This window comes from Chaetomium fimeti (assembly GCF_033439085.1).
Source record: "Chaetomium fimeti strain CBS 168.71 chromosome Unknown B0H64scaffold_15, whole genome shotgun sequence".
In the NCBI taxonomy this organism is placed as follows: Eukaryota; Fungi; Ascomycota; class Sordariomycetes; order Sordariales; family Chaetomiaceae; genus Chaetomium; species Chaetomium fimeti.
In genome coordinates this window covers 50,103-66,990 of record NW_026944343.1, presented here as the reverse complement: position 1 = coordinate 66,990, position 16,888 = coordinate 50,103, and the positions used below count along the sequence as shown (strand labels likewise).

Below are 16,888 nucleotides of genomic sequence, written 5' to 3'. Positions count from 1 at the left end.
ACCCCATCAGTGCCATCACCACCGGAGGCCACCCCACATCTCGACCCAATGGGTTGTGATCGACAACGGGGTAATACCCGGAATTGGAACCATGGAAGGCCTTGTACCGAAGTCTCGCGACCCAGTACCCGGGTTGCAACGCGGGCGTCCCGATTAGCCCCTTTCATTCGTTGCCAGCACGGAGGATGCCAAGCTGTTTCGTCCTTGCGGGTGCCCCCCTGGTGCCCAGTTTGGCCGAAAGGGGCAAGAGTTCGGGAGCAAAAGCCGCATGTAACGCTGGCTGCCCCGGGTTTGGCGACGACTGTGGAGAACCCACACCATCAACAGCCGCCGGCCTGGAGCATTCGCATCCACCACCGCACCGGGATCTCGAAACCGGGTTGGGCATGTCAGGCCCATTGGTCTTCATCTATTTCCGGCCGCCGAGCAGCCCTCCATCTCGGTAGCATGCTTGGGATCGAGAAATTCCTTCCACAAATGACACTTCCAAGACATGGCGTGTTCGAGGTCCGGAACTTACAGTCACATTCTCTCCTGGGGCATCCAGGGGTACCGCGGATGGAAGGGGATGGAAGTCCTGCAATCCCATGTGTGGTCAGCGGGAGATCAACAAGTATAAAGACCTGTGCAGACGCGATCCTCGAGATCTCCAGTTGATCACCGCACCGCCACTCCACCAAAGAGACCTCTTGTCAAAATACCCAAACCTTGAAGATGAAGTTCACCTCCTCCGTTGCCCTGCTGGCTGCTGCCGGCGCCCAGGCCCACTGTGAGTCCTCCACACTCTGCCTCTCCTTCACATCCACCGACTAACAAACCAAGACACCTTCCCCAAGACCATCGTCGATGGCGTGACCTCGGCCGAGTGGGAGACGATCCGCATCACCGAGAACCACTACTCGCACGGCCCCATCGAGGATGTCACCAGCTCCAAGATGACCTGCTACGAGCGCGATGTCGGCACCGGCGCGGCCAAGACCGTCGCCGTCAAGGCCGGCGGCAAGGTCGGCTTCACCGTCGACACCTCCATCGGCCACCCGGGCCCCACCCACTTCTACATGGCCAAGGTGCCGTCGGGCCAGACCGCCGCCACCTTCGACGGCAAGGGCGCCGTCTGGTTCAAGATCTACGAGGACGGGCCGTCCGGCCTCGGCACCGGCACCCTCACCTGGCCCAGCGATGGTTCGTTGTCCCCCGACAGCCCACATCTCTGCAAACCCCCCACTAACTAACCGTCCCCGCCTACAGGCAAGACCGAGGTCGACGTCACCATCCCCAGCTGCGTCGAGGACGGCGAGTACCTCCTCCGCGTCGAGCACATCGGCCTCCACAGCGCCGGCAACGTCGGTGGTGCCCGTACGTCCCTTTCCAACCCCCCCCCCCCCCCCCCCCCCCCCAAAAAAAAGAAAAAAGAAAAAAAGAAACCATAACAGAACAACGACTAACAACCCCCTCCAACAGAGTTCTACCTCTCCTGCGCGCAGATCTCCGTCTCGGGCGGCAGCGGCTCGCTCAACGCGGGCTCGCTGGTGTCGTTCCCGGGCGCCTACAGCGCGTCGGACCCCGGCATCCACTTCCAGCTGTACTGGCCCACGCCCACCAGCTACGTCAACCCCGGCCCGGCCGTCGTTTCGTGCTAGGCTGGTTGAGACTAAGTTGGGCGAGGGGTGGGGTGGTTGGGTTAACGAATTCTTTCTTGTATATAAGGAATAGTTACGCTGGCTGTGGTCGCAGTCTTGTATATACGGAATGGTTACGCTGGTTATGAATCATCACAAATATCCTACTTCAGGTTTTGCGTGAACCAGTGAAGAAGATCAGTGGTTTGAGACATTTGAATGACCGTGGCTTTTACAGCGTTGGCCCATCATGGTTCCGTTTCGGTTTATCACAGTTCCTTAATCTCGCCGAGGACGATTGACGCTACATGGGTATTTGGCTTATCACCACATTATCCGTGGTCGGTTTTATGAGATGGCTAGTTCCCTGTTTTTGTGGTCGAGCCGCCTAGCATGTATTCTCGTATATTCGATGGCGAGCGCGACAATGACCATAACACTCGCCCAGCTCATCCTGAGCCCGGCAACTTTAGCACCCGGGCCACGCTCCCCTCCCTCCCAAACCCGTTGACCGAGTCCCGAGTCTCACAGATACGCCACCTGATGTTGAACCCTTCTTAAGAGGTTACGGACATAGACCCAACAATGCCCAACCTCGCGACCATGACCGCTAGCATCGCGGTTATCGAGAAACAGTCAAGGAAGAACATCCAACCCGCCGTCAATGCGGTTTTCCCTTGGAGCCCGACTCAGATGTAACCCGAAATGGGCTGAACGGAAGCTCGGGTATAATCGATGCCGTCACTTCGGGTTGGGTGGTTCGAGCAACGGGGCCGAACTGCTAGGCCTAAGTCGAGGTCGAGCATGGGTTACGGGCGTGCGGAACTGCTGAGGGTGGAGGCCGGAAACGCCCAGAAGCTAGGGCTGGCCCTCGGACGTGAACGCGGCGGCGCGGGCTGGCGACGGGCATTTGCCACGGAATGAGTGATGATAACATCGAATGTCTTTGCTCGCTCTCGTTCCTCCCGAGTCCTAATCGTGAGTTGTCGTCGTGACACGCCGGTATTCACTTCTTCGGCGGTCCCGGAGGAGGGTTTGTTGGCTTCCCGCGGGCTTGGTTCCGCAGCTCCTCGATAAAGTACTTGATGAAGTTGCCGGATCGGTTCGGCTCAGCTGCGTGCGTGTCAGCTTCTAGTTACTAGGTTCGACGACCTAAGTTCTCCCTACCTGTAGCCTCTCCCTGTCGCAGCGGATCGCTCGGATCACGGCCGTAGCGAATATCTTCGACGGTGCGATGCACCCGGCGGACGCCTCGATGAAAGGTTGGGCTTCGGAGGATCTGTCGAGGGCGAAAGGTCAGCGACGAGACAGAACGAAGGCGGCCACGGTGGGGTTCATGACGGAGGGCGTACTTGATTGACGAGAACGTTCTGGGATATGGAAGTTAGCGGGGGCATTCCGGGAAAGGGAGCCAACCAAGTCATGCAACATACCTCAAGTCGTAGAACCACTGCCCACAACAAACGGCCCCAGGGCGCCATCATGGGCTATTTTGCGTGCCTCTGCGGTGTCGGTGCATTCGAGGTTGTCGATGCTTGGCGCAAAAAGTTCGGCGGCTCTCCAGTGCAGCCCGCCACAAAGTGGGATTGGTGCCCACGTGGAAGCGGGGCAAAGTCGACTTGGAAGCTTCCCTGCTCTGCCGCTCAGCGCTCTCTCCCCAACCGCCGCCCAGCGCCGACCAACTGGCCAACACCACCCACGCGAAGCCCAGCAAGTCAGACTCGTACCGCTATAACATCTATTGGTTGCTACACCTCCATTACACAGTACTCTCGAGGCACTTTACCGGCACTGCTTAGGTTGGCCGGTCTGTGCGCGTCGGGAATTGGCCCGTTGGCGATGAAGATTGCGGGTGGGCATGACGGTGGTGACGGCCCGCCGGCCGACAGCATCTCCAGCTTTTTCTTTCCTTTTTCTCATTTTCCTCCATTTTATTTTCTTCTCAATTCCTCGCGCCGATACCAGTATCCCGATGCACATCAGCACTGTGTAATCTGGAGTTACAGATGACAATGACTGCGCTGCAGCCCCCCCTGTCGGATGCGACGGTGGTGGCCAGAGCTCCTCCAGCGTTTCGAGATCATCCCTCATGCATTGTTTCGATATACGTTACAAAAAGTCCATTCCTTTCTTGCTCGAGTTGAGTTAAGAAACCGCCTCGAGAATTCCCTCCCAACTCAGCGAAACAGCCGACTCGGTTATAGTGGCCGGGTCTTCGTGGCCTGAAAGAGGCAAGGCGCGGCACAGTTGACGAGTTGGCCATGCCGGCCCGTGTCCGGCCACCCTTTCAACAACAGGCAAAACACTGTGGAGCAAGCACTGGCAAGGCCACCGGCGTTTCATAAGAGCTTACCGCGCTGTCTCTCCGTTGTGATTCGCGGCACGGGAAAGCTAATAATAATAACGGTGATATGTGACCACGAACACGACCGGCCCGGCCAACGGCTCGACGAGGTCAAAGTTGGGACACTTTACGGCTGCGCCCCGGTCTTTGATGTCATACCTGCCACCATGGGTGCGGCCGTATGTCTAAATTGTTGCTCGTGCCATGTCCCTGGTCTGCAACCTGACCCTGTAATATCGTCCAGTTCATGTGGAGTGTGATGTCTGTTAGGCGGCGACACAATGAAGGTGAAAAAGGACGCTATCAAGCCGGTCGGTCTTACGCTCTTGTATGAGCCGGACTGGCCCATCGACCCAGCAGTTGAGTAGGTAACAGTGTCTTGCAATTTCCAGAGGGCGCTACTGACCGCGGTGGGCACAGCATCGTTCTTGTTCATGGTGTCGGGGGACATCCAGTTCAGTCATGGAAGTTCGAGTCACAACCACACACGCCAACGGCTCCAAAGGCGACCGTGACCGCGCCTTACCCGGGCATCAAGAGAAGGCTAACAAAACCATCAACACCGTTGCTACGTTCAAACTCCGAACCCCTACTTGCCAACGCACGCCGACCGCCGAGTAGGTCCAGGACACTGCTCTGGAAGAACTCCACCAAGTCATCATCCAGACTCAACCTCAATGGCTTTGCCGAGCCCATCAAGCCGGTTTCTTTCGGTGGTTCAAGGGGGTTCATGCGAAAGGCGGCAACAATGTCGCCGCCGAAACTAGGGACTGCCAATTTTGCTGACCCCATCGGCATCGATCGGTATGCCGAACAGAATGTCGAAGCATACTGGCCACTCGAGTTCCTGCCTGCGTCATGCCCCAATGCACGAGTTTTCACCTGGGGCTATCACACGCCGGCAGCCGACAAGAAGCCCGTTCGCGACGAGGGTAACATCTTTGCTCATGCAGAGGAACTGCTGGTTGAGCTCGCCAGCACCCGTGCTGAGTTGGGCGTGGGGGCACGACCAATAGTCTTTATTGCCCACTCGACTGGGGGAGTTCTGGTCAAGGAGGTAATGGTCACCCTGACTTTTCCGCTTGCTGGTCTGACGTCTCTAGCTCCTCCGACTATCCGAAGCTGAACGCGATGGGCCTTTAAAGGGCATCCTGCTATCGACGTCGGCCGTCGTATTCCTCGGCAGTCCGCATCGTGGCACGGAACACTGCAACCTCGGAGATGCCATTCTGAGCATGGCGACCGCCACCCTGCCCAGCGATTTCATCGACCCCAGCGACCCTGTGCTCCAGGAGCTGTGCGGGACCAACACCGCCCAGGTGGAGCTTGGCCGTCAGACGTTTGTACGGCTGTGGAATGATTACAACTTCAAGGTGAAGACGTTTCAAGAGTCAATCATTCCGACCCAACCGTACCCGGAGCTCAGGGCGGAAACGGTGAGTGAACCCGCTCAGAATCGTAGGTAGGCTCCTGCTGAATGAGAACAGACAATCCGGCGTCTTGCGAGCTTCATTGGTGACCCCAGAGAGCATGCGGAGACCATATGTGCCTTGCATGACAATATCTGCCAGTTCCGATCTGCGGATGACAAGGGATACCGTGCTTTAGCCAAGACACTGGCGGCGTTCATCACCACGGAGGAGGATGGGGTGAGTTCGCCTCGGATGAGGTTGGGTTCAAAGCTAACGGCTTCTAGCGCCATGTGCTTAACGTCAAGGAAACAGGTGAGTAGCAACCGTCCGCAGCGTAGAAAGACCAAACTGACAAGCATAGAATGTCTTTCGGCCCTGGCGCAACTGCCACCCCCACCCCCCGAAACCCTTCCGCCATCCGCCTACCCGGGTACCTGCCTCTGGCTGGACGAGCTGCACGACTTCCAAACCTGGCACCACCGAAACGGGCCAAACAAGAACAAAATCCTCTGGATCAGGGGAGAGTCCGGATGCGGCAAAACAGTTCTCCTGAGGTCCATACGGAGAAGACTAGAGCGTCAGTGGGGCCCAGCCGGCGCATCGTTCATCTGGGCCACGGCCGAGGCCGACGATAGGACGAAAGACCCATCCAATCGTCAGAGCACAAGTCTAGCCGGCGTCTACCGTAGCCTTCTCTCTCAGCTGTTCCTTCACGATCCACGTCTCCGAAAGGCGCTCCTGGCGCTTTACAACCAGTCACGCACCCTCCACGACGCGCAGGTTGTCTCGTTCTTTGCCGACTATTATGTCAACCAAAAGGCCGAGATAACGGCCAGGAGAGCCTTCATTTTTGTCGAAATTGCAGATGATGCATGCCCTAGCTACGTTCACGAGCTGATAGGCCGCTTGTCGCATCTCGCGCACAACTCGGACTTCAGCATTTGCGTTGCGAGCGGCTACCATCCGGAGATCATCGAGGAGGAGAACGTCATCAGCATCCCCATGCATTTACGCAACGCCGACGACGTTCTGCGGTATGTCAACTTGAACCTGGTTGCCGAGTGGGAAGAACGGAATCGGACGGTCATCCGGATTGGACAGAAGTCAGGGGGCGTGTTCCTATGGGCGGAAATCGTAGTGAACATCTTAAATGCCGCCATCATGGAGGGCGCCACGCAGGAGATGATCGAGTACACCCTGGAGGAAGTCCCCGGCGACCTTCATGGCCTGTACGAGTGGATGCTCTCGACTCTGAACGACAGGGAGCGAGCCGAATCCCTTCTTCTCTTCCAGTGGGTGATCCTCGCTGCCGAGCCGATGCGCCTCAACGACCTCTTCCTCGCCGTCAGACTCACCGAACCCAATTCCTTCGCCCTCTTTGAACAGTTTGGCCCGCTCATGGCGTTCAATATCGGCAAGCCCTTTTCGATGCGCGAGCTCCGTCAACTGCGAAATTCCGAAATCAGCTCTGACACGCCCTACCAATTTCACCGCTGGCTACGAGCCCGCTCCATCGGCCTCCTCGAGCTCAAATCCGACGCCCCTCATCGCCAATCTACCGCCAGCGAACCCCTAGGTCTGCAGCGCGTCCACACCATCCACTCCTCCGTCCGCAGCTTCTTTCTCTCCGGCCGAGGGTTTGCCTGCCTCGCCGCCGGCAACCCCTCCATCCCCGCCACCCTCCCCATCGCCGACTTCCTCGACATCACCCACTACACCCTCCTCCGCGCCTGCCTCACCTACCTCAACATGCGGGATTTTGAATCCCTCGGGCACGGCTCCCGCCGCCGACGCAAGCCCCCCACCAGCACCACCACCCCCTCCTCCTCCTCCACCACCTCACCCACCCTCCTCAAACTCGAAACCACCCTCCACTGGCACCCCCCACCCACCGTCTCCTCCCAGCGCCACCTGATCATGTCCTCCTACCCGCTCCTGCACTACGCCGTAACCCACCTGCTCCACCACCTCCTCGCCCCGCAGCCCTTCCGCTACTTCCTCCCCCAACATCAGCTCCTAACCACCCTCGCCGCGAACCGCTTCCGCCTCTGGAAGCGCTGGACCTCCCTGCTCGGCACCTACGACCCGGACGTCATCGTCGCGCAGCACGCGGCCCCCTCCGCGGGCGCCGTTGCGGGGTGGCTCAGTCCGGTGTTTGGCGCACGGTTTCGCCTGGAGCGCGTGCTGCGCAAGTTGGCGAGGCTGGCGGCGAGTGAGTCGTATGTGGCGAGGCGGCGGGGGGCCGCGGATCCGGTTACGCCCGTTGGGGCGGTTTCGGTTTCCGCGGCGGCGGTGGGGGTGGGTGCTGGTGGCGGGAAGGGGGACCCCCGCGAACGGGAGTGGGTGCCGGGGACGCCGCGGTTTCGGTTGCCGGAGGAGTTGACCCTGCCGTTGCCGAGCGTGGGGGGCGGGTTGTTGAGTCCGGTGAGGAGGGCGGGGATGATGGAGATGGATATGGATGGGAGGACGGGGGTTGGGGTTGGGCCTGGGTTGGCTGTGTAAGTCTAGGGAAGGTGTAAGATGATCGGGCTTCTCGGAATCTCTTTTTTTCTTTTGTTGGTTTGTTAAGCGTTCTTTGGGGGTGATTCCATATTTGGCTTGGTTATTTTTACTTGCAACCGGAATACGATGGACTGTTGTTAGCTTGATACATGATTCGGATTGATACAGGACTCGGGCTGGAGGTGCTTTGGCTCCTGCTCAATGCACTGTGCTGGGTGGTTCGGGGGCTTCGTGGGGCTCCGGTGGCTCCATACCAAGTCACCCTAACCCTTATCGCGGGCTGCAGGCCCAGCGACCCCCGCCGGCAGAACTTCAACTTTTTGGGTTCGACATGGGCTTGCTGCAACCCATCACTTTCTTCGGTGCTGCCGTGTCTTGTCAATTTTCTTTTTACACGCCTTTCGTCCCCATGTACGCACTCCGCGGCCATGTGGGCAGAGCACTCGTCCCGCGAGCAACGCGCTGCCTCGCCGCGCAGCAGGCCAACTTTGCCACAGCTAAAAGGCCCAACCCGCGCGCGATCATGAAGTCGCAGAATGCGGTCGCCGAGAAGCTTGCAACGACGGGCGCCTGGTCTGTGATGCGGGGGAAACGCAAGGGGGTGAACAGCGACAAGCACCGCGTCAACATCGTCAACGAGAAATTATGCGACGACGTTATCGAGTACCTCAAGCCAACCCTGGCCCGCCACGAAGGCTGCGACCTCGTCGACATTTTCCCGGGCGTGGGCATCTGGAGCAAGAAGCTTCACGAGGTGCTCAAACCGCGCTCGCACGTCCTGATGGAGCCAGACGAAGAGTACTACAAACCGTTCCTCGCACCGCTGCTCGAGCAGCCCGGCACCAAACTGCTTCCCGAGTCCGGCATCGTCTGGGAGCAGTTGAACAAAATCCTAAACCCGACAGTGCTACCACACCAGGTCGAGCGCAGGTACGCCAACGACGAGACACCACAGCGCAATGACACGCTCCTCGTCACCGTGAATTTGTGCATGTACCCGAGACGAAAATTTCGATCTTTCGAGAGCCTCGCCCAGCTCGTTCTCTTCCAGCTGCTCGCCGCGATCCGCCCGGGGTCGGTGTTCCAAAAGTACGGACTCGTTCGCATGCTCATATGGACCGAAGATTCCGAGAAGGGTGCGGTCCTGCCGCGGACCGTGCAGCGGCGGAGGAAGATGGCCATCGAGGCCGAAATATCGACCGACTGGGTCTGCGAGATCGTCGGCGCCGAAGCCGAAGACGCGGCCGCGGCCCGATCCGCCTCCTGGTTCCGCCGCGACGAAGCACTCGACCACGAGAGCACGAGGCGAACGCTCGAACGGATGCGCCAGAACGGATTCAAGATGCCGCCCGGGCGGGAGCCGCAGCACGTGCTGGACTACCTAGCGGTCGCGGACCTGAACGAGCCCGGTGCGCTCGACACTAAGCGCTACGTCGGGCGGCCGTTTATAGCCGAGCTGGAAAAGTTGGAAAAAAAGTTCTCCGACGGGAAATTCGAAAAAAAGACCCCGGAATACAAGCGTCTCAAGACCCTCCAGTACCTACAAACCCATACTACGAGGCGCTCTGGCTTCGTCGTCGATTTGATGAAAGAATACGATGCGATTGTCCAGGCTTACATCGACGCTGGCGCGGACGAGAAGCTACAAGAGGAGGCCGCCGCGGTCGCCTGCGCATTGACGGATAAAATCGAGAAGCTCGAAAAGGCCTTCCGCAGCGACGTCTTCCTCCAGCGCGACAACCTCCACGTCTTGCGGCATGAACCTCCCATCCTAAACTGGGACCGCCGCTACGTCGAACCCCTACGCGCGGCCCCGAGCGACTTCTTCCCCCAAATCCCTTGCACGCTGCTAGACATCCAGCCGAAGGCGGTGCCGTCCATCCTGCGGGACATGGGCCAGCAGTCGAACCGCGGCGGCGACACGTTCGACCTGATCCTGCGCGGGCTCAGCCAGCGGCCCATCGACCCGATCAGCAAGTCGCTCGACACCATCGCGCCCGGCGCGAGCCAGGGCGTCGCGCCCCACTGCCCGAGCCTGTTTGATCCCCGCCGCGACGGCGTTCCCCGAGGCCTGCCCGAGCTGCCCGCACGTGCCATGTCCCAGGACCAGCTGGTCGAGGTCACCCAGGCGTGGATGAGCTGGCCGTTCCGGCCGAGCTATTCGGAACTGGTCTCGCGCACCCTCGAGGACGTGGATATGGATATGGAAGAGGAGGGGCGGCAGTTTGCTCAAAACGAGTGAGATGTTAGCTCAGAGTGAAGTGAGATGATAGATACCTGTACTAAAAGCATATATGGGCAACCGGCGTTTTTTCGGCATCGTGGAGATTGGTTTCTATACGGTAGGAGACGGAAATTAGATGGTCGTATATACAACCTACAGCTTAGATACCAACACACATCACCCCTCCCAGCTGATCTCGTCAGGGCGAAGTGGGGATCGGATCTGCTAATTCCTCGGTGTTTACAACGACAATGTCCGCCCGTCGGTGGGTTCCAGTCCTCTCTCCCTTATTACCTACCCGTGTTAGACACGTTAAGCCACTTTGTCAGCATCCATGACCTTCGGGCTGTGAGAATATCACCGACTGGTCGAAGGATCAATTGAGTTGGTTCCTGGCCAGGCGCTAACACTGTCTCAAAACTGTGTACTCGAAGCAACGTCCCACAAACGCATGTAGCAAACCGCTTTCGTCATTTTGTATACCTCCCGGCTTTCCAGTGTTCCTTCCGTATCGTATTTCATACCCGGCTATTTTCAACGGCCATCTTCGGGAAGCTGACCCTAGGCACAACCGATGCCGCTGTTGCTTACTGTGTTTATGACACTGTGCTTGAGATGCTGTTCCTGGTAGATCGATTTGTGGGACCCTAATCCAGATTGGCGAATGCAGGGTCCTCGCGTGTAAGTCACGGCATCGACCCGTTCACTGCCCGGCATTTGACAGCAGGTACCGTACGGCAGGCACACTCTTCGTGGTTGCTTGTGGTACACAGTAATATCCGATTAGTAAAGTTCAAGTTTGTACAATGACTTTTCGGTAATTCTATCTCCAGTTTGTTTGCTCGTCGCACTGCGCTAACTATACACCACTCGTTTCCTCCGTTCCATCCCACCTCTTCCATCTCTTTCCCTCCTTTCTTTTTACCTTCGAAATCCAGCTCCCGAATTTACAAGTATTCCACCCCAATTCCCAGTTAACCTGACGCAGAGATCGACCGACCTCGTTCCCTTCTGACGCACACCCACTCAACGACAAACGGCCGACAAGCCAAACATTCAGGACCCTCCCATTCGGCGTGGGACCGCAATAACCCAACCTTCTCTTGTCCTCCCTCGCCATGATCACCTAGCAATATGGCTTTCCCTCGCCGGCCGTCAACAGTCCTCCGCTACGTGATAGCCGCTCTCCTGCTAACCCTCACCTTATACATACTCGCCGAACCCATCGACTTCTCACTAATCGGCCCACTGCTACTTTCCACGCCATTGGGTCGGCTGTACTTCTCGAATGAACACCCGATCGATAAGCTGATCAAGGCAGCCGAGATAGAGTTCGCGACCACGATATCCAGAGAAACCCAGACCCTCCCAGATGCAGCCGCCGCTTATCGAAAACGGCGTGGCCGACACCCGCCGCCAGGCTTCGACGAATGGCACAAGTTTGCAAAGGAAAGGCACGCAATTATCGTGGAAGACTTTTGGGACCAAATATACCACGATCTTGAGCCATTCTGGGCGCTCAAACCAGCACAGATCCGTAGGGACGCCCGTGAATTCGAGATGCGCATCGAAGTTCGTGACCACAAGGCCTCAACAGGGAGTGGCTGGTTCTGGACGCAGATATGGCTTGATATGATCCAATCGATTGAGCACTTGCTCCCAGATATGGACCTCGCTCTTAATGCGATGGACGAGCCGAGGATAGTCGTGCCGTGGGAGGATATCGACCAGTATATCCACGAAGCTGCGAACACCAGGAAGATGGCAGATGTGAAGAAGGTGGTGTCTGAGTTCGGGGAGCTGCCGCCGCTTGGACAGGCGTCACTGGAGAAAGGGGGGGCTCGGGAGATAACCTGGGAGCATGAGAGTAAGCTCACCTTGTCTTTTCGTGGCGGCTTCGACACGCGAAGCACGCGAAGCAATATGCTAACCCCGTCTGCAGAGCACTATTGGCTCATTGCCCGCCGCGGGTGCCCCCCAGACAGTCCAGCCCAGAAAGCCGCGGTCGTAACCAACTTCGACCAAACCCCCAACATCGCCAGCCCCTTCAGCCTGGAGCATATGCAAGACGGGTACGTAGCCAACTACACTCTCAGCACCACCTTTTGCCATCAACCAGATCTCCAAGCCCTCGAGGGAATCTTCGTCGAACCCATCAGCGTGTCGGCGACCAAGTCCCTCCTACCCATCTTCGGTGGCTCCAAACTAGCCGTCAACAACGATATCCTCCTCCCAGCGCCCATGTACTGGAACGAGGAGGAACGCTTCATGGGTGCCGAGGGCGCCTCCATCCCGTGGTCGGCCAAAGACCCCACCGCCATCTGGCGCGGCGTCGCGACGGGAGGCACCAACCGGCCCACCAACTGGCGCGCCTTCCAGCGCCACCGCTTCGTCGCCATGAACAACGCGACCCAGCTCCGCCTCGCCGCATCATCATCATCCTCACCAGCAGCACCCCAACCCCCACTCAACTTCGCCCTCCCCGACAAGCGCTACCACCACCACCACCTCCCCTCCCCCTCCACCCCCGCCCTCGCTGACTGGATCTCCACCACCACCTCCATCGCCCTCACAGACCTGATGTGCCTATACCCGGACACCCGGCCCAGCTGCAACTACACCTCTCCTTACTTCGCGCCGGCGCCGCCCCTGCCCATGGCCGAGCAGTTCCGCCACAAGTACCTGCCCGACATCGACGGCAACTCCTTCAGCGGCCGCTACCCTCGGCTTCCTGCGCTCCACGTCCCTGCCGATAAAGGCCACGCTGTGGCGCGAGTGGCACGATGCGAGGCTGGTGGCGTGGAAGCATTTCGTGCCGATGGATAGCCGGTTTGGGGATTGGTATGGGGTGTTGGAGTATTTTGTTGGGGGTGGTGGTGGTGGTGGTGGTGGAGGGGCGAGTGGAAGTGTGGGGGAGGCGGGGAGGGATGGTGTTGCGGAGGGGATTGCCATGGCGGGGAGGGAGTGGGCGGGCAGGGTGCTTCGCCGTGAGGATATGCAGGTGTATGTGCTGCGGCTGTTGTTGGAGTATGCGCGGGTGGTGGATGATAGGAGGGAGGTGATGGGGTGGGTTGGGGATTTACGGTGAGTGAGGGATTTGTGGTGGTGGTGGTGGTAATGGTGGTGGTGATGGCGACGAAGGGAGGGGGTTGTTTCCTGCGTCGAGACGTAATGGCGCTGATGGGCTGCACGTAAAATGGAATACAGGTCAGTGGCTTCAATAAACAGGTGAAAGTTGGTCGAGATGTGGTTGACCGGTGGGCTGGTGGTTGCGCCTCACCCCGAGCTGATTGGGCGGCGGGATACGAATCCCGGGCGCATCACGCCAGGGGTATCGATCGGGCTTCCTGCATCGAAGGGGCTGTCGCCCGGTGGGCATGGGAGTACCAGATCTGGCGTTGCAAAATATCGTGGAGTATTGCCATGACTGAGTGCAGTGAGAGTTGAGCAAGATTCGCGTGTTAGGGCTACCCTAGGCTTATCTCCGTCGGTTTTTCTCATGCCCGAAGAAGGCCGCCGAACGCCCATGTATCACATCTCCGGACCTCCCCTCCCCCCGACACAGCCGCGTGACACAGATCACCGCAAAAACCCCCATTCCGGATCTCAGCCGGATTGAGTTCATTCTCTTACCTAAGAACGAACCCCGTGGCCGTCGCTCAGCGGCAAGGCAGAGGGCCGGAACCGTGGTGAGAAGCGAAGGAAAAACGGTGGAGGAATCGGTGAGCGTGAATGGTGGTTGCGCCAGCGGGTGGGCCGTCGCTTGCCGGCGGTATCCGCCCAAAAGCTTAACGCCTGCCGTTAACTGCAATCGCACTTATAACTTAACGGCAGTCGCCTCCGAGATGATGTCGTACTAGCACTCTGCGGCCACCGAAACACTCTCCACGTGAGTGATTTTGACGGCACAGGGAGAGGGGAGGAAAAAATCAGGGATGCGAGCGATGGAAAAGGACCGAGCCACTGGCTTACAACTGCTGCTGGGGTGGACCCTTGGGGGGGCTTCGATGGGATTACGTGATGGGTGTTGAGGGAGGGATATAAGGTCGAGGCTTATCTTTCTTTTGCGCCTTGATGGGGGGGTTTCTTTTCTGTCAAGACAACTACTAGCTCTCCGGCCACCACTTCAACGTTTTGCTGTGTAGAATTCCTTTTTGCTGGCGTTCTTTCCCACTTCTCTAGCAAACCACTGACAACACCGAACCCCGTTTCGTCTTACACTCCATTTCGGCCTTTTCTTCTTGCTGCGCCAGAATCAACCGGCCCAAGTGCCAACTCAATAAGGTGGGTGTGTTTCGAGATTCTATTGTTGGCTCCCGTTTCACCTGATTTTGCCCCTCGGAGGGTGCGGTCCAATGCGCACAAAGTCGGCCCCACCGGCTCAGCCGGCCGCCAAGGTGCTTGGCTCCCGGGGCGGCGACCTTGGCAAGGAAGTCACGCAGATCAACCGTCCCGAAGCCCAGGTTTCCTTGTTTGACATGTGCCATGTGACATGGTGAAGGGGACGGTGAAGCGAGGTTCAGCCAGCCACGAGCGGCGATAACGCTGATATTTTTGAGATGGCTTTGTGGAGGGTTGCTCTTTTTAATGGAGGGGTTCGGCTCTGACAATCCCCAGATCTAGATCATCAATCTGCAAACAACAACTTTCTTTCGAACTCCTGATCCCAAGAGCCCTCTTCCCTGTCCACCGACATCACGCATTTCATGTCTCCCTCCCGTGTCAACGGCCAGAGCGACAGCCCGTCCGCGCCTCAGACCTCCAACAAATCCTCCCCGCGCTGCTTCGGCAAGATGAACACCTCCATGATCGAGTCCAAGTTCCTCAGCCACCCGGAAGACCTCGGCGTCGTCGCCGTCGGCTTCTCGGGCGGGCAGGGCAAGCCGGGGGTGGACGCGGCGCCGACGGCCCTTATCGAGTCCGGCTTGCTGACGCAGCTACGCGACGAGTTGGGCTATAACTTGCACGGGCACGACGCCGTGCACTCGTACACAGACCTTGTGGCGACGTCGGCGGACCAGGACCCGCCCCACCGCGGCATGAAGAACCCCCGCTCCGTCTCCGGCGTCACCCGCCGCATCGCCGACCAGGTCTACTCCCACGCCCGCGAGGGTCGTCTCGTCCTCACCCTCGGCGGTGACCACAGCATCGCCATCGGCACCATCGCCGGTAGCGCCAAGGCCGTCCGCGAGCGCCTCGGCAGGGACATCGCCGTCATCTGGGTCGATGCGCACGCCGACATCAACACCCCCGAGACGAGCGACAGCGGGAATGTCCATGGCATGCCGGTGAGCTTCCTGACTGGGCTCGCGAGGGAGGAGAAAGACGAATTCTTCGGGTGGCTGAAGGACGAGCACCGGGTGAGCGTGAAGAAACTGGTGTACATCGGGCTGCGCGACGTCGACGCCGGGGAGAAGAAGATCCTGCGAGAAAACGGGATCAAGGCGTTTAGCATGTTCGACATCGACAGGTGAGTTACTCCCCCCAGATACCTAGACCAATGGTGGCGGGCCTCCCGCTGACCTTCATTCACCCAGACACGGCATCGGTCGCGTCGTGGAGATGGCGCTCGCGCACATCGGCAACGACACCCCGATCCACCTCTCGTTCGACGTCGACGCGCTCGACCCCATGTGGGCGCCCTCGACTGGCACCCCGGTGCGCGGCGGCCTCACCCTGCGCGAGGGCGACTACATCTGCGAGTCGGTGCACCAGACCGGCAGCCTCGTGGCTGTCGATCTCGTCGAGGTCAACCCGCGGCTGGCAGCGGACGTGGATCTCGGCGCGCACGAAACAGTCCGGGCCGGCTGCTCCATCGTCCGGTGCGCGCTCGGCGAGAGCCTGCTTTGAGGCGTAGGTATACCAAGGGGGGAGGCATAGGGAAAACGTGAGCGGATTGCGGCACAGGTTTGGTGATCTTAAGTTAGATTTACCGTCACATACAGGCTATCTCACGGCGCACAGCGGCGATTCACACGGCGGGATGGACTGGGATTGGGTATCGGGGAACGAGAGAATGTTTTGGCATGTTCTTTTCAGCGTGTCCCACGATTTGCAGTCGCCGTCTTCTTGATGCATCTACATTCTACATGTATATCCAATCGATAGAGTGCGGACGGGTACCGGATTCCTTCCATACATACAGAGAAGCACGATGACTACTACTTCAAACCGCACGTGAGAACCCGCCGGCACAATACTCAGCAGCCTATGCGCGCCGCCTTGCATTCTTCATCGCCGCAGGAGGATCTCTCGGGCAGTTCCTCGATGGTTTCATGTGGGCGCCCCGCCACGGACTTTTCGGGGGGAGCTCAGGCGATCCAGCCACCAACCAACAGCCTGCAGCCCCACCACCCCGCGCCAACCCGAAAGTGCACGCACGAACCGGGCACGAACCACGAACCACGACCAAGCCCGATCTCGCAAGCCTCATTCGACCACGATGAGTTGTTCGCGGATCGGAGTGAGCTGTGAGCTCGAACTAGATGACCTGTCATATTGGGCCTATTTCTGCCCAATCGGCCGATAGAATTGAAATCGAGGGGTCTCTTTCACCTTTCTGCACTTTTGCCTTTCAAGTTCCCCATCGTCATCGTCTTGCGCCTTGTCCCGCAACTCCCAACTCAATCCCTGCCCCCCCACGGTGTGATCCAGTGTGCCAGTCAGGCACCGATAGGACAAACGGGTCTGCCAAGCCCTTTTAGTTCCCGCACTCCAAATCGACGAGCCTGGCGTTAGAGGGCGCGGCGCGGAAATCCTCGAGGAACCAACACTTCTCCTGTCGCAT

The 16,888-nt window shown here is 58.8% G+C and overlaps 5 protein-coding genes across 5 annotated transcripts; 4 read left to right on the top strand and 1 right to left on the bottom strand.

Annotated features, from left to right (window-relative positions):
* Positions 1-471: 471 nt before the first annotated feature.
* Positions 472-1,786, top strand: B0H64DRAFT_413483 (glycoside hydrolase). The gene is made up of 4 exons (XM_062804977.1): positions 472-769; positions 823-1,182; positions 1,249-1,356; positions 1,462-1,786. The coding sequence occupies exons 1-4, from the start codon at positions 715-717 to the stop codon at positions 1,638-1,640; spliced, it is 702 nt and encodes a 233-aa protein (XP_062653645.1). The 5' UTR covers positions 472-714; the 3' UTR covers positions 1,641-1,786.
* Positions 1,787-2,625: 839 nt separating this feature from the next.
* On the bottom strand, positions 2,626-3,100 carry B0H64DRAFT_447435 (uncharacterized protein; the record flags this gene model as incomplete). The annotated part of the gene is made up of 4 exons (XM_062807000.1): positions 2,626-2,732; positions 2,787-2,898; positions 2,972-2,989; positions 3,053-3,100. 4 exons carry the CDS (start codon positions 3,098-3,100, stop codon positions 2,626-2,628), a joined length of 285 nt encoding a protein of 94 aa, XP_062653644.1.
* Positions 3,101-4,244: 1,144 nt separating this feature from the next.
* B0H64DRAFT_332713 (uncharacterized protein) lies at positions 4,245-10,119 on the top strand (the record flags this gene model as incomplete). Its single annotated transcript, XM_062801065.1, has 6 exons — positions 4,245-4,327; positions 4,384-4,978; positions 5,067-5,399; positions 5,451-5,612; positions 5,709-7,677; positions 8,318-10,119. The coding sequence occupies 6 exons, from the start codon at positions 4,245-4,247 to the stop codon at positions 10,117-10,119; spliced, it is 4,944 nt and encodes a 1,647-aa protein (XP_062653643.1).
* A 1,116-nt stretch (positions 10,120-11,235) lies between these two features.
* Positions 11,236-13,189, top strand: B0H64DRAFT_421193 (uncharacterized protein; the record flags this gene model as incomplete). The annotated part of the gene is made up of 3 exons (XM_062805522.1): positions 11,236-11,968; positions 12,044-12,683; positions 12,781-13,189. 3 exons carry the CDS (start codon positions 11,236-11,238, stop codon positions 13,187-13,189), a joined length of 1,782 nt encoding a protein of 593 aa, XP_062653642.1.
* Positions 13,190-14,698: 1,509 nt separating this feature from the next.
* B0H64DRAFT_63918 (uncharacterized protein) lies at positions 14,699-16,126 on the top strand. The gene is made up of 2 exons (XM_062808550.1): positions 14,699-15,571; positions 15,639-16,126. Exons 1-2 carry the CDS (start codon positions 14,808-14,810, stop codon positions 15,949-15,951), a joined length of 1,077 nt encoding a protein of 358 aa, XP_062653641.1. The 5' UTR covers positions 14,699-14,807; the 3' UTR covers positions 15,952-16,126.
* Positions 16,127-16,888: the final 762 nt, after the last annotated feature.